Source organism: Rhinopithecus bieti, unplaced genomic scaffold, assembly GCF_001698545.2.
Source record: "Rhinopithecus bieti isolate Rb0 unplaced genomic scaffold, ASM169854v2 scaffold_23276, whole genome shotgun sequence".
Taxonomy (NCBI): domain Eukaryota; kingdom Metazoa; phylum Chordata; class Mammalia; order Primates; family Cercopithecidae; genus Rhinopithecus; species Rhinopithecus bieti.
In genome coordinates this window covers 980,329-995,306 of record NW_016810868.1, presented here as the reverse complement: position 1 = coordinate 995,306, position 14,978 = coordinate 980,329, and the positions used below count along the sequence as shown (strand labels likewise).

General features: G+C 57.5%; 2 protein-coding genes across 5 annotated transcripts in view; one reads left to right on the top strand and one right to left on the bottom strand.

Annotated features, from left to right (window-relative positions):
* Nucleotides 1–3,393: 3,393 nt before the first annotated feature.
* Nucleotides 3,394–4,972, bottom strand: TMEM203 (transmembrane protein 203). Its single transcript, XM_017893053.1, has one exon. It carries the CDS (start codon nucleotides 4,717–4,719, stop codon nucleotides 4,309–4,311), a length of 411 nt encoding a protein of 136 aa, XP_017748542.1. The 5' UTR covers nucleotides 4,720–4,972; the 3' UTR covers nucleotides 3,394–4,308.
* The window catches only part of NDOR1 (NADPH dependent diflavin oxidoreductase 1), a 14,227-nt gene continuing 4,220 nt past the window's right edge, over nucleotides 4,972–14,978 (top strand). For 2 of the 4 annotated variants that reach the window (XM_017893046.1, XM_017893047.1), the window contains exons 1-9: nucleotides 4,973–5,208; nucleotides 5,528–5,605; nucleotides 11,993–12,090; nucleotides 13,266–13,364; nucleotides 13,448–13,549; nucleotides 13,684–13,893; nucleotides 14,088–14,209; nucleotides 14,316–14,536; nucleotides 14,614–14,721. In XM_017893046.1, coding sequence (XP_017748535.1) covers nucleotides 5,074–5,208; nucleotides 5,528–5,605; nucleotides 11,993–12,090; nucleotides 13,266–13,364; nucleotides 13,448–13,549; nucleotides 13,684–13,893; nucleotides 14,088–14,209; nucleotides 14,316–14,536; nucleotides 14,614–14,721 — 1,173 coding nt within the window. In that variant the 5' untranslated portion in view covers nucleotides 4,973–5,073. Of the gene's footprint in view, nucleotides 5,209–5,527; nucleotides 5,606–11,992; nucleotides 12,091–13,265; nucleotides 13,365–13,447; nucleotides 13,550–13,683; nucleotides 13,894–14,087; nucleotides 14,210–14,315; nucleotides 14,537–14,613; nucleotides 14,722–14,978 lie in introns of all 4 variants that reach the window. The other 2 variants (XM_017893044.1, XM_017893045.1) reach the window with 2 other exon arrangements.

Genomic DNA, 14,978 nt, shown 5'->3' with positions numbered 1-14,978 from the left:
CGGCCCGGAGCCCGGCCGCCCCAGGGCGGCCATGCTTCGAACGCGGCCGCGGACGGCTGGACTGAGGGCCGGAGTGGCCGCCGCCGTCGCGGCAGACCTGGGCGCCGCGGCCACGCCCCCTCCCGGGCCACCGACCATTGGGGGGAAGCCCGCTATCCCCGCCCCGCGCGGGAGGCCCACCTATGGCAGGAGAGGAGGGCGGGCCCCTCAGGTGACCCTACCGATTGGACAACACTGGCCTCAACCCCGCCTCTCAAGGGACTTCATTGGACAACGCCTATCACCGGAGCCGGCCTCCATTGGGAAGGCCCCTCGGACACACCCAAGCGCCTCGCGCCGCTCACTGGCGGACCCCACTTCCGCCCCTGCGCTCTCGCCTCCCGGCGTCCCTGGGGGGAGCCGGGTGGGCGGCCCCTGGGCCCCGCGCCCCGAGTGACCTTGGCTGAGCTTGGGACTTCCTCACGCTGCCAGCACCGAGGCCGCCTGTTCCATCCGCTGAGAGCGCGGTGCAGGAAAGGGGCTGCTCCAGGACCGAAGGCACCCGCGCCCGTGGACGGTGCACAGGCCACACTCTGGCCCGGACCATGCTTTCACCAGGGGTCCTCCGACCTCCGGCAGGTGCCTGCGGGGCTTCGAAATGCCAATTCTGGAGCCCTGAGCAGCCCCAACGAACCAGTTTCTCAGAAATCGCTAGTTTTTATAGGCTGCCCAGGTGGGAGCCTCTTACCCCAACCTTTCCATCCGTGGTCCCCAGAAAGCATCTGCAGGAGCAGGCACAAGGGAAGCAGCCTCTCCCGCCACACGCAAGCAGGCTCACCAGGGCAGGGCCCTGCATGCTTGGACAGTTCTCCAATGCATTAAGAGCCAAAAAAAAAAAAAAAAGCCAGGGTAACGGTGGGCCCCATAGGGCTGAACCCTGTGTCTGATCACTCCACCCTGCCGCCACGTTAAGGCTACTCCTCTCCCGTCGGTTGAACTTTCCCCCATTCAGGCTCCAGATGCCATGACCCTGAGGGCACAGCCTCCAGGCTGACAAGTCCCTTCTGTCCCAGGGAGGACTTCGGAGTGCTTCCACAGTCTTTCAAGCCTGCAGATAACAGGGAGCTCGCTTGGAGCCATGGGGAGAAGGGGAATTGGAGTGCGGACATCACCGTCTTTCCATCACCTGCCCTGCAGTCAGCAGCCTGCTCAGGAGACACTGCTGTTTCCCACACCACTTGCCTTTCAGGGACAAGGCTCCAGGGTCACCTGGGTCTCTGCAAAGACGCAGAACAGGTTTTTCTTTTTTTAACTTGGGGATGCCCTTCTCAGCTTCTGTGCCCCATGACAGTCTGCAGCAGCCGCTAGCTTAATGCTGCCTTATTCTCCTGCCACTCTATTAAGCTGGAGAAAATAATTTTTTTTTTTTTTTTTTTGAGATGGAGTCTTGCTCTTGTCACCCAGGCTGGAGTGCAGTGGCAGGATCTTGGCTCACTGCAACCTCTGCCTCCCGGATTCAAGTGATTCTCCTGCCTTAGCCTCCCAAGTAGCTGGGGTTACAGGTGCCTGCCACGACGCCCAGCTAATTTTTGTATTTTTAGTAGAGCCAGGGTTCCAGCATGTTGGCCAGGCTGGTCTCGAACTCCTGGCCTCGTGATCCGCCTGCCTTGGCCTCCCAAAGTGCTGGGACACCGCGCATGAGACACCGTGCCTGGCCAGAATTTCATTTCAGCCTTCCAGAAGCCAAGTGTCTCCTCCCGTAGGGCCCTCCTCAAATCGCCTTTCCAAAGGAAGCATCCGATGTTCATCACTTCTACCCTAATAGGGTTGCCCAATTCTGAACTACCAAAATAAAACAGGGGAACACACAAAACACAAAATCTAGAAATAAATAACATTATGAGGAAACTCAGTCCCACTGTTCAGCTTGAATCTGGCTTTGACAAAAGTTATGCCGATCCCAGGCTCGACACATTGTCGTAGCTGTGCAACAAACCAGATAAGCTGCCTCCAACACAAACCCCTCCACGGTTTACACAACTAAGCATACACACCAGGCAGAGGCGGACACCGCAATACGCTAGCCAGGCTGATGCATGAGAGCAGAGGTCAGCACACCTGTTCTGTAACGAGCCAGATAGGACATTTTTTTTTTTTTTTTTGAGATGGAGTCTCGCTCTGTTGCCTGGGCTGGAGTGCAGTGGTGCTAGCTATCTCGGCTGACCGCAACCTCTGCCTCCCAGGTTCAAGCAATTCTCCTGCCTCAGTCTCCAGAGTAGCTGGGATTACAGGCATGCGCCACCATGCCCAGCTAATTTTGTATTTTTAGTAGAGACGGGGTTTCACCATGTTGGTCAGGCTGGTCTCAAACTCCTGACCTCGTGATCCGCCTGCCTCAGCCACCCAAAGTGCTGGGATTACAACCGTGAGCCACCGCGTCTGGCCCCAGATAGGAAATATTTTAGCCCACTGATTTCTGCCAGGGACAATTTTGTCCCCCAGGACCCTTGGCAATGTCTAGATAAACATCTGGTTGTCACAAGTGAAGGTTGCTACTGGCATCTACCCAGGAGAGACAGAAACACTGCGAAACAGCCTGGATCCTCACCAGAGAATCTTCTGGCCCTGAAGGCCAAGAGTGCCAATTAAGAGACCTTGGACTCTGAGGGTCATATGCACTCTCTGTCACACGTTCTGCTTTTGCTTTTTTTGCGAGGGGACAGAGTCTCGCTCTGTCACCCAGGCTGGAGTGCAGTGGAGCAATCTCAGCTCACTGCAATCTCCGCCTCCCGGGTTCACGCCATTCTCCTGCCTCAGCCTCCCAAGTAGCTGGGACTACAGGTGCCCGCCACCATGCCCGGCTAATTTTGTATTTTAGTAGAGACGGGGTTTCACCGTGTTAGCCAGGATGGTCTCGATCTCCTGACCTCGTGATCCGCCCTCCTCAGCCTCCCAAAGTGCTGGGATTACAGGCATGAGCCACCGCACCCAGCCTGCTTTTAATTATTTAGGGGTGTAAGAACCATCCTCAGCTCAAGGGTCACACAAAAACAGGCCTTAGGACATTGTTTGCTGATCTCCGCTCCACAGAGTGCCAACAAGGCCCACACAAGACCACACACTGGCAAGAAGTCATGGGCTCTGGGGTCACAAACTATTCAACGGGTCTTCAACATGAGCCTAGACTGTTGTTTTCACACGGGGTGGGGCGGGTGCCTGAGTTACCCACCTCCCAGAGCAGGAAGGAGGGATTCTCCAGAACAAGTGATTCCCACCACCACCATCCACTAAGCTCTAGCCACAGGTTTCAATCCACCTGAAACTGCAGCTCTGTAACCAGTTACACCATGCAGCAGAGAGTATCTCAATATTCATCACATTTAACCTTTGAGGGGTACAGGCAACCACTATTCATTTCAGGAAAACATTCTCTTACTTTATTTGCATCTCAGCAAAGGTTCTCATTTGGCACCTGACTGGCATCAAACCAAAGTTCGTAGGCCAACAAAGCTGGGCCACTCACAAGCTTCCCATTTGTAGGTCTCAGTGCCTATGAGTATCCGACACCTGTTCCTCTCTTCAGTCTCTCAGGGAGGCTTAAATCTGTCTCAGGTGTGCTAAGAGTGCCAGCCACAAGGTGGTGAAAAGGTCCACGGTACTGCAGTCTTTGCTGGGATAGGAAACCAAGCAGTGCCTGGACAGCAGAGTTCTTTTCGTGGGCAACAGATAACCAGACAGGACCCTAATCGTGCTCTTATTCAACATTCTTCTCTCTTTGCCTAGACTGGAATAAAAAGCCTGTCTCTCTCGTGGCACAGGGGAGATACAAGCTGGTTTACATTTGATCTAACAAAGGCATCTACCGAAATCTGGTCTGGATAGACGACACCAGGAGCTCTCAGGTCAGCGCTGCTGGTTGGAGGACATTCCTGAGTCCAGCTTTGCAGCCTTTGTGCAACAGTACTTTCCCAGGATCCACAGGAAATACTCAGAGTCCACCTGGACATTTTACTTATATTCAGCTTCCAAGTGTCAGAGGGGTTCAGGACTGTCTGGCCTGGGGGCCTCCTCAGGACCTCAATTCAGGATTATCTACTCAAAGCATTAAATAAAAAGAAATACAGTCTCAGGATGAAGGCTGCTCTTTTAAGCCCTGCTGAAGAAACAATTTCAGGCAGGATTGAAATAGGGAAACCGGGCACTCAGCTCGGCGCAAGCAGGAGTTGCCTTAGACTAGAGAGCCTCTCCTCCGGTGCGGCGCAAGTAGGGCCTCGGCTTCAGGGCAGCATTCTAGCCGTCCAACGCTCCCTCTCCGGCACCTCGGTGAGGCTAGTTGACCCGACAGGCGCGGATCATGAGTAGCTGCAGGAGAATGAAGACCGGGGACGTAATGAGGCCGAACCAGAGCTCCCGAGTCTGCTCCGCCAGCTTCTGGCACAATAGCATCTCGAAGACGAACTTGAGACTCAGAACCGTGAGGACCCAGAAAAGGCGGAGCACCGCCAGCCGCTTCTCTCCATCCTGGAAGAGGCGCACGGACACGATGGTGGTGAAGTAGGTGCTGAGCCCGTCAGCGGCGAAGAAAGGCACGAACACGTTCCACCAGGAGAGGCCCGGGACCAGGCCATCCACACGCAGTGCCAGCAGCACAGAGAACACCAGCAGGGCCAGCAGGTGCACGAAGATCTCGAAGGTGGCGAAGCCTAGCCACTGCACCAGCTCCCGGAGCGAAAAGAGCATCGCGCCCGTTGAGCGCGGGCCGGGGCCCGGCCGAGCGTGCCACCCGCGGGGCTGCGTCTCCTCTCCCCGTGGCCCTCGCCCGCGCCTGCCGCCGCTGCTGCGAGCGAGAGGCAGCGAGCGGCCCCGCCAGCCCCAGCCTTCGGCCCTGGTTCGCCGGCAATCCCCTGGCCCCGACCCGGGACTCAACCCTGGCCGCCCGTAAACACCCGCCTCGATAGGACGCCATGCCCCACTGGGCGCGTCCCTAGTGCGTCACTTCCGGTCGATGGCGGAAGGTGGAGCGGTCCCTGTATCCCGACCGGCGGGATCTGTCTTCTAGTTCTTGGTCTCCGACCTGGAGCCGGTCGCATTCAGATGCCGAACCCGCAGTTTCTGGTGCTCTTCGGCAGCCAGACAGGCACGGCTCAGGATGTGTCGGAGAGACTGGGTCGCGAGGCCCGGCGCCGGCGGCTTGGCTGCCGGGTGCAGGCCCTGGACTCCTACCCGGTGGTGAGGGCTCGCTAGGGCCTCGGCGTGGGGGACGAGCAGGGCTGGCGTGCCCGCCTCTCGGGGTCGTCGACCCAAAAGGCGTCGCATTATCTCTGAGAGCGGGTCTTTCCCTTATGGCGGATTTAGGGAAAGGGGAGGCTTGGGAAGAGTAGTTCGGTTTAGCACTCGGAGGAAGTTGGAACCTGGAAAGAAGATGGTCTGGCCGCTCACATAAACCCCTGTCATGTCAGCCTGAGTGAAGGAGAAGGGGGTCAAGTTTTGGGAAGGACGCCCAGTCCTTACAGCCGGAGGTCTTACGTGTGTGTGTCTTTTTGTTGAGGTGAATCTGATTAACGAGCCCCTGGTGATATTTGTTTGTGCAACTACAGGCCAAGGAGACCCCCCTGACAACATGAAGGTAAGGCTGGCCTGATGTGGCTCCTCAGATCCCTGCCCTCGACCCTCACCCTGTTTTCATTGCCTGGAGTCTAGGTGCAGTCAATAGCTCTCCTCTATCTAATGCACCTTCAGGGGTGGATTCGAGAGGACGTCCGTGAGTGGAGCTGGGGGCTCCAGTTGCTCTCTCTAATAAACTTTTCATAGCCACTAAATAGCCTTATTATCCATTTTAACCTTTCTTATCTTTCCAGGGCTATCTATATGTGCATCTAGTCTGGGTTTTGTATGTATTTCTAGACTGTATGACCCTCAGGGAACGTTGCTGGATTCTCTGACCATCTTTTAGGCACGTATTCCATTCCTGGCACAGTCTGGTGCTGGGGATCCAGCTGTGAACCCAGCGCCGTATTTCCATCCTGGCAGAGTTCATACTGTAGCAGAAGCACCTAATGGGCAATGACAGTGCCAGCGAACACCTGCAGCTGGGGAAAGTAGCATATGTCACAGGAGCACTGATAAGGGGCATCGAGCCTTATCTCACCCAGCCTTGGGGCCCAGGCAGAGGTTTCTGGAAGAAAAGAGTGTAAACTGAGGCATGGAAGAATGCATGAGGGCTAGTCAGGCACGAAGGAAGAAGGAGCAGTCTGTGCAGACGAAAAAGATTATTTGGCTTGTGTGAAAAGTGAAAAGCAGCTCAGGGTGGCCAAGCTGAGGAGTGCACTGGGGCAAGAGGGGAGGAGAAGAGAGGCAGGAAGCCAGGCCCAGTCCAAAGAGCCTGAGTAACCACAGCAAGGCAGATGGGCTTGAAATGAAGGGTTGTCGGAACTGTAGGGGTGACCCAGTCATGTTCCTACGCTAGCAAGACCGCCACTGGTCAGCAGGAGAGCAAGAATAATGCCATGAGATGCACAGGATAGGCAGGAGATGCTACCGGTCTGAGCTAAGGTGGTGGCAGAAGATAGAAGTGGACACGTTGCACGGGTGTTAGGAAGAGAGAGACCCCGGGACATGGAACAGACCCGAGAGGTCGAGCAGAATCAAGACAGGGATTTGGGCTCTGGATGGGTGGTTGTTCCATCCACAGAAATAAGAGAACACAGTGGGACTAGGTGGTTGTGCAGGAAGCGAACCTGGAGACATTGAAGTGGAGAAGTGCAGTAGGACTAGCGCTCCAAGGAAGATCCTGGGGCACAGGGAGGTAGGTGTTGAGATAGCCACAATACAGAAGTGTGAGAAGAGGAAGCTCTTCTCTCCCCACAGGACAGGCTGCGCAGAACGTTAGAGCCCAGGAGGGCAGGAGAGTGACCAAGCAGCTAGAAGAGAGGGTGCAGCATCCCTAAGGAGAGGCCTGAGGAGTAGGTGTTCCAGGAAGGGCTCCGGCATGTAAAGCTGCACAGAAGTCGAATAAGATAAAGCCTGAGAGGAATCCATGGGATTTCTTGGCAAAGGGATTGTTGGTGATATCAGCAAGAGCAGCTTCAGTGGTTCATGGGGAGACAAGCCAGATTACAGGAGATCAGCAACTCAGTGAGTGAGTGGAGAGCACCTTTTTTTTTTGAGACTGAGTCTTGCTCTGTCATCCAGGCTGGAGTGCAGTGGCATGATCTTGGCTCACTGCAAGCTCTGCCTCCTGGCTTCACGCCATTCTCCTGCCTCAGCCTCCCGAGTAGCTGGGACTACAGGCGCCCACCACCATGCCCGGCTAATTTTTTTTGTATTTTTAGTAGAGATGGGGTTTCAGCGTGTTAGCCAGAATGGTCTCGATCTCCTGACCTTGTGATCCACCCGCCTCAGCCTCCTAAAGTGCTGGATTACAGGCATAAGCCACCACGCCTGGCCGAGAGCATCTTCTAAGAATGTCTTGAGTGTGGGCTGGGTGCAGTGGCTCATGCCTGTAATCTCAGCACTTTGGGAGGCCGAGGCAGGCAAATCACAAGGTCAGGAGTTCGAGACCAGCCTGGCCAACATGGTGAAACGCGTCTCTACTAAAATTACGATTAGCTGGGCATGGTGGTGCGTGCCTGTAATCCGAGCTACTCGGGAGGCTGAGGCAGGAGACTCACTTGAACCAGGGAGTCGGAAGTTGCAGTGAGCCGAGATCATGCCACTACACTCCAGCCAGGCGACAGAGCTAGACTCCGTCTTCAAAACAAAACAAAACAATCCCAGCACTTTGGGAGGCCGAGGCAGGGGGATCACAAGGTCAGGAAATCAAGACCACCCTGGCCAGCATGGTGAAACCCCGGCTCTACTAAAACTACGAAAATTATCTGGATGTGGTTACACATGCCTGTAATCCTAGCTACTAGGGAGGCTGAGGCAGGAGAATCACTTGAACCAGGGAGTCGGAGGTTGAAGTGAGCCGGGATCGGCCACTGCACTCCAACCTGGGCAACAGAGCAAGACCCTGTCTCAGAAAAAAAAAGATGAGAGAAACCTGGCATGTTTTCTGTTTTTTGTTTTGAGATGGAGTCTTGCTGTGTTGCCTACACTGGAGTGCAGTGGCACGATATCAGCTCACTGCAAGCTCCACCTCCTAGGTTCACGCCATTCTCCCACCTCAGCCTCCCGAGAAACTGGGACTACAGGTGCCCGCCACCACGCCCAGCTAATTTTTTGCATTTTTTTAGTAGAGACGGGGTTTCACCGTGTTAGCCAGGATGGTCTCGATCTCCTGACCTCGTGATCCGCCCACCTCAGCCTCCCAAAGTGCTGGGATTACAGGCGTGAGCCACCGCGCCCAGCCGAAACTCGGCATGTTTAATCGCTGGCAGGGGAGAGACGGGAGAAAGAGGCTGAAGACTTGAGTAGGGACAGCAGGGGATGTGCAGCGGCTGAGGGGAGAGCTGAGCGTAGGTCAAGGGATCTCAGATAGAGTGGGATGGAAGAGAAGGGGGTTCAGAGTGGAGCACAGGCAGGGGAGGGGAATGGTGGGATAGGGAAGCCCCAGAGCATGGGAGAGGAGAGAGACTGGGGCTGGGCTGGGCATTCAGTCAGCCAGTGGCGGGAAGCTGGTGCTCATGCTGGGACTCAGGTCAACAAGGAAAGGAAGAGTCCCAAGTATGGGCACCCACAGAGAAGACCAGGAGTTGGAGGGGGCAGCTAACGCCCACAGCAGGAACTGGGGGCTCCTTGAAGAGGCCATGGACCCAGAACCCATGGGCTTGGAGACAGGAGCGAGTCTTAGTGGCTATCCATAGCGAGACAGGAGGACCCTGGCTCCTTGCCAATGATGCTGTAGGTGAGGCAGGTGCCCCTTGCAGCAGACAGGAGAAAACAGGAACCACAGTCAAAGGCTGAGTGACCAGGTCCCTGCCTATCTGGTGAAGAAACCCACGGGGCGCCGGGCAGTGGCTTACGCCTCTAATCCCAGCATTTCGGGAGGCCGAGGCGGGTGGATCACCTGAGGTCCGGAGTTTGAGACCAGCCTGGCCAACTTGACGAAACCCCATCTCTCCTAAAAATACAAAAAATTAGCTGGGTGTATTGGCGCACGCCTGTAATCCCAGCTACTCAGGAGCCTGAGGCAGGAGAATCTCTTGAACCCGGGAAGCGGAGGTTGCAGTGAGCTGAGATCGTGCCACTGCACTCCAGACTGGGTAAAAGCAAATGCACCACAGAGAACCACACCCCATCCGAGGAAGGACCCGCATAACAGGTAGAGACGGGCAGAGGCCGAGGCAGCAGTGGATGTGACCTCCATGGGGCAAAGGCAAAGCTGGAGACTCAGGAACAGGAAACGGTTCTTTCTGTTTCTCTTTTTATTTTCTCTCTGGAGACAGAGCTCGCTCTGTTGCCCAGGCTGGAATGCAGTGGCGCAATCTCAGCTCACTGCCCTCTGACCTTGCAGACTCGGGTGATCCTTCCACGTCAGCCTCCTGGGCAGCAGGCACTGTGGGTGCACACCACCACATGCAAGTAAATTTTTTTTGTATATTTTGTAGAGATGGGGTCTCAAACTCCTGGGCTCAAGCAGTCTGCCGGCCTCGTCCTCCCAAAGTGCTAGGTTTGCAGGTGTGAGCCGCTGCACCTGGCCAGAAATAGTTATTTAAATGGACATGAAAAAACTTTAAAAGATTAGAAGAGGCTGAGTGCAGTGGCTCAAGCCTGGAATCCCAGCGCTTTGAGAAGCCAAGGTGTGGGAGGATTGCTTGAGCCCAGGAGTTTGAGACCAGCCTGGGCAACATGGCAAAAGCCTGTCTTTACAAAAATAAATAAATAAAAAATTAGCTGGGCGTGGTGGCACACACCTGTAATCCCCACTAGAGAGGCTGAGGTGGGAATATTGCTTGAGTCCAGGAGGTCAAGGTTGCAGTGAGCTGTGATTTCAAGACTGCACTCCAGCTTGGGTGACAGAATGAGACCTTGTCTCAGCAACAACAACAAAAAAGGCTGCGGTGGCTCACGCCTGTCATCTCAACATTTTGGGAGGCCGAGGTGTGTCGGGCGCGGTGGCTCACGTCTCTCATCTCAACACTTTGGGAGGCTGAGGCAGGTGGATCACTTGACGTTAGGAGTTCCAGACCAGCCTGGCCAACATGGTGAAACCCTGTGTCTACTAAAACTACAAAAATTAGCCAGGCATGGTGGCACGCGCCTGTAATCCCAGCTACTTGTGAGGCTGAGGCAGGAGAAAGACTTAAACCTGGGAGGCAGAGGTTGCAGTGAGCTGAGTGTGCCATTGCACTCCAGCCTGGGCTACAGAGTGAGACTCCATCTCAAAAAAAGATGAGAAATCCTAGAAAGTATGACAAAAAGCAACATAGAAAATGGAAGGAAGCGGCCGGGCGCGGTGGCTCAAGCCTGTAATCCCAGCACTTTGGGAGGCCGAGACGGGCGGATCACGAGGTCAGGAGATCGAGACCATCCTGGCTAACACTGTGAAACCTCGTCTCTACTAAAAAATACAAAAAACTAGCCGGGCGAAGTGGCGGGCGCCTGTAGTCCCAGCTACGGGAGGCTGAGGCAGGAGAATGGCGTAAACCCGGGAGGCGGAGCTTGCAGTGAGCTGAGATCCGGCCACTGCACTCCAGCCCGGGCGACAGAGCGAGACTCCGTCTCAAAAAAAAAAAAAAAAGAAAAGAAAATGGAAGGAAGCAGATACCAGAATTCGAAGATCATTCCAGTGGCCTCAGAATGAGAAGACAATGGTGAAGAGGAAGTTATGCAGGAAAGTAACGATGTCCAGAGCTAGGTCTGCAGCCAGAGAGCCCCATGCCCAGGAAGGGCCCTGCTGAGAAGAAAAGGGCTCCCCTGGGGCATGTCATTGTGGGGTTAGCCTCTGGGGACAGAGTGCCCTACCCACCCCAAGGGCGGGTGGGGCCCTGGCTTTTCAGCGGTGGTGCCAATCCCAGGACAGACCCAGCCACATGCCAGTTGAGTGAGGAAAAAGTCACAGAAACGAGCTCTCTGGAACCCTTTTCTTGGGAAGGAAGTTAACCAAAGGGAGCAGGGAAGATCCTTTTGGGATTCAGGAAGCAAGGGTGTCTCAGCAGCAGGGCGCTAGGGAGGCTCTCGGGGGCAAGAGGCTGGGTACATTTGCTTGCACAACATGGCCCAGAGAGGCAGCTGATGAGGCAGTGAGTTCCCGGGAGGCCAAGGGTGGGCCAGGGCCAGGGTCAGAGCTGTGGGCTGACAAAGCCAGGGCCTCTCTGTCCACAGAGGGGCCTGGGGCCCCTACTCTAGCCTCCATGCTTGGCCATGGATAGGGGAGGTGGGTGGGTGGTGAAGACAACACACACAGGCCACCTGGGATCCAGGTAGGGAGGGGGCAGTAGGCTCTTTGTCGGGGAGAGGGGTCCTCCGATCAAGCTGGGAGGCCACCGTGGAAGGCAGGGTGTGGAACCAGAGGATCGGGACCCTGTTGGCTCGAGGTCTTGCAGCCACGGAAGGAGGAAGATGTGTCTCAGCGACACTGGAACCTCAGAGGGCTGGGTGTGAGGGCCCCAGAGACACTAGGACCTCAGAGGTCCAGGTGTGAGAGCCTCTGGTACAGACCCATTGAGGGTGCGGAGGCCCATGCTTTTGCTGGGAAATGACAGGTGGAGGTGAGGGACTCCTGGGGCGGTGGACAGTTTGGAGACCAAGTGCAGAGCTGCTCGTGGCAGCTCAGAGCCTGGGGCAGAGGAGGGTGATGTCCCAGGAAGGGAGCCCTACACAGGCCCAGAGTCCACAGCAGGCTGTCCGGCTCCCGTGGGCAGGGTGGGCCCTGGTCTCCCCAGGCCCTGGACCAGCCCTGCCTCCCAGTGCCCATCATCCTGCAGGCTGGACCCGGGCCCTGCCGTTTGGTCAGATAGGTCCAGTTCCATTCTGCCCCCTGCCTGTTCCCCTGAGACCGTCCTCTCGCTCCCTGCTGTGGGGCTGGCCTAGAGGTTGAGGACTCTGACTCAGTTTCCTCCGGCTGTAGAACTTCTGGAGGTTTATATTCCGGAAGAAGCTGCCCACCACCGCCCTCTGTCAAATGGAATTTGCCGTCCTGGGCCTCGGGGACTCCTCATACACCAAGTGAGTAGGGGATGGGGCAGTGGGCGGACGGAGCAGTTCTGGGGGCCGAGCAACAGGTGTGCTGGCAGAGGGCAGAGACCAGCTTCCAGGGTCGGCCCCTGCAGGCCACAGGGCCCTTGCGGCAGTGCTGGCTTCTCGTCCACAACGCTCCCTGGTGAGCACCCCAGGCTTCACGCTGCGGGGAGGAAACAGAGGGGAGCAGGCAGGGTGGCAGAGGGCTGGGCTCAGAGCCACGCTGATGTCACACAGGCCAACCTGGCACCGGTCCCCACTTTTACAAAAAGGTGTGCTGTGAGGTGTTCACGACTTCAAGCCTGGAGGAGGACCCTGTACGCTCCTGCCACCCCAGAGGCCGCCTCTGCCTTTTCTCCTGGGCATTTTCACAGTGCTTCTCTGCACCCTGAGCAAGGAGTAGTGTGTTCAGTGTGCAAACAGCATCTTTAGACCCCACAACAGAGAAAACCCTGACTGTCCACGTAGGGCCCAGGTCCGCTGAGCACTGAGCATCAAAAGCTGTGTGCGTAGCGGGGTGTCAGTCACTTCAGATGAAAAACGGAACAGGAAGATCAGAGGCAGCCGCCACCCCGGTTCTGCCAGGAGGTTTTGTTCCATGCATGATGTAGTTCCGTGCGCGACATAGTTTCATGTGTGATGTAGTTCTGTGTGTGACGTTGCTCTGTGTGGGATGCAGTGTTCGTTCAGGCGAGGGAGGGAGCCCGGCTGCTGATGGCGTTCCCAGGGAGGAGCGTGACCCGGAGCCAGTCATGCCTCTCGGAACCAGAGTGAGAAGTGAAACTGACCCCTAAGAGGATGCCTGGCTCTCCCCAGCACAGAGTTTCTTAGCTGAGGAGTGACCCACACCATGGCTGGGGGCCTGCAGGCATCAGCTGCCTCAAGTCCCTGCCCAGGAATGAGGGCCCATCAGTGGGATGAGACCGCACGCTCCCACCCACACAGGCTCGTTCTCCGCCAGCAGAGGACCTGCTGCTTGGGGCCCTGGCGCTGCCTTGATCTCAGCAGCCCTTGGCATGTGGAGGCCCTGCCCCCTCCTAGGGTGCAGCCAGTGGGGAGTGTGTTTTCCACCCGAGGAAGGCCCTCCCCCAGCTCCACTCTCTTGGGTTCCACTCTGCCTGGGCACCACTCTCCGCCCAGGACCAGCCTCACTGTCTCCACAGGTTCAACTTCGTGGCCAAGAAGCTGCACCGACGGCTACTGCAGCTTGGGGGCAGCGCCCTCTTGCCCGTGTGTCTAGGCGATGACCAGCATGAGCTGGGGTGAGTCTGCGGGCGTGGTACCCACCTCCACAGTCTGGCCACACGCTGGGTCCGCTCAGGCCAGCACACATGCTCCCTCCCAGGCCCGACGCTGCTGTGGACCCCTGGCTGCGAGACTTGTGGGACAGGGTTCTGGGTCTGCTCCCACCGCCTCCGGACCTCGCCGAGATCCCTCCTGGAGTCCCGTGAGTGTGGGCCCCAGGTCACCCACAGGCACAGCAGACCCAACCCTGCCTGGGGACCTTGCCCTGGGTCCCTCCCGTGTGGGTGGGCAGCCCCTGGGGAGGGGTCCTGGTCTGATGAGCATGCCCTCCCACAGCCTGCCCTCCAAGTTCACCCTGCTGTTCCTCCAAGAGGCGCCCAGCACGGGCTCTGAGGGGCAGCGGGTAGCTCACCCCGGCTCTCAGGAGCCCCCGTCAGAGTCGAAGCCCTTCCTAGCACCCATGATCTCCAACCAGAGAGTCACTGGCCCCTCCCACTTCCAGGACGTTCGGCTGATTGAGTTTGACATCTCGGGCTCTGGCATCAGGTGAGGCCTGAGCACGGCCCAAGACACCAAGAAGGCGGTGGGGACTGCTGGGGACCGAGGAGGGCACGGTGAGGTGGGCTGTGGGTCTAGGGTTCAGGGGAGGTCAGGCTGGGCTGCAGAGGATGGCTTCCATCCAGGGCCCTCAGCATCCTCCCCGCAGAGTTCCCACAGCCCTGGTGGCTTCTTCCATACAGTTTTGCTGCTGGCGATGTGGTACTGATTCAGCCCTCCAACTCAGCTGCCCATGTCCAGCAGTTCTGCCAGGTGCTGGGCCTGGACCCTGACCAGCTCTTCACGCTGCAGCCACGGGAGCCAGGTAAGCCCGGCCTCAGCCACCCTGACTCTCTGCCCTCTCCCGTGCCCTGGACCCCTACCCCAAGGGCCCCGCCGCAGCCCACGGAGACCTGCCGCTCACCCTGCAGATGTCTCCTGCCCCACGAGGCTGCCCCAGCCCTGCTCCATGCGGCACCTCGTGTCCCACTACCTGGACATCGCCAGCGTGCCTCGCCGCTCCTTCTTCGAGCTCCTGGCCTGTCTATCCCTCCATGAGCTGGAGCGGGAGAAGCTGCTGGAGTTCAGTTCTGCCCAAGGCCAGGAGGAGCTCTTTGAATACTGCAACCGGCCCCGCAGGACCATCCTGGAGGTGAGGTGGGCGGGCGGCAGGCCCAGCCCCTGAGGCTACAGCCACGCTACAGCCACCCTGAGACTCTCTTTGCCTAGGTGCTCTGTGACTTCCCGCACACAGCTGCTGCCATCCCTCCCGACTACCTGTTGGACCTCATCCCTGCTATCCGGCCGAGGGCCTTCTCCATCGCCTCCTCGATGCTGGTGAGGGGCCCAGTGGGTAGAGCCCAGGACTAGCCCTGGGAAAGCTGGGACCGCGGCTGTGGGGCTTTGTAGGCAGGGGCTGCTCTCTGAGCAGTTGACGTTCCCCCACTTGGACTGCCCCTGGGGGAGGTAGGTGGGGCCCATGGCCCAGGCACAGGTGAGGGCAGCCTTGTTCCTCCACTCCCACCCCCGCCGTCCTCCCCAGGCTCACCCCTCACTGCCCCTGCCATCCTCCCCAGGCCTGGCCCTCACCCCCC

Coding starts and splice junctions, on each gene's coding strand:
- TMEM203 (XM_017893053.1), bottom strand. CDS start 4,719: ATGCTCTTTTCGCTCCGGGAGCTGGTGCAGTGGCTAGGCTTCGCCACC.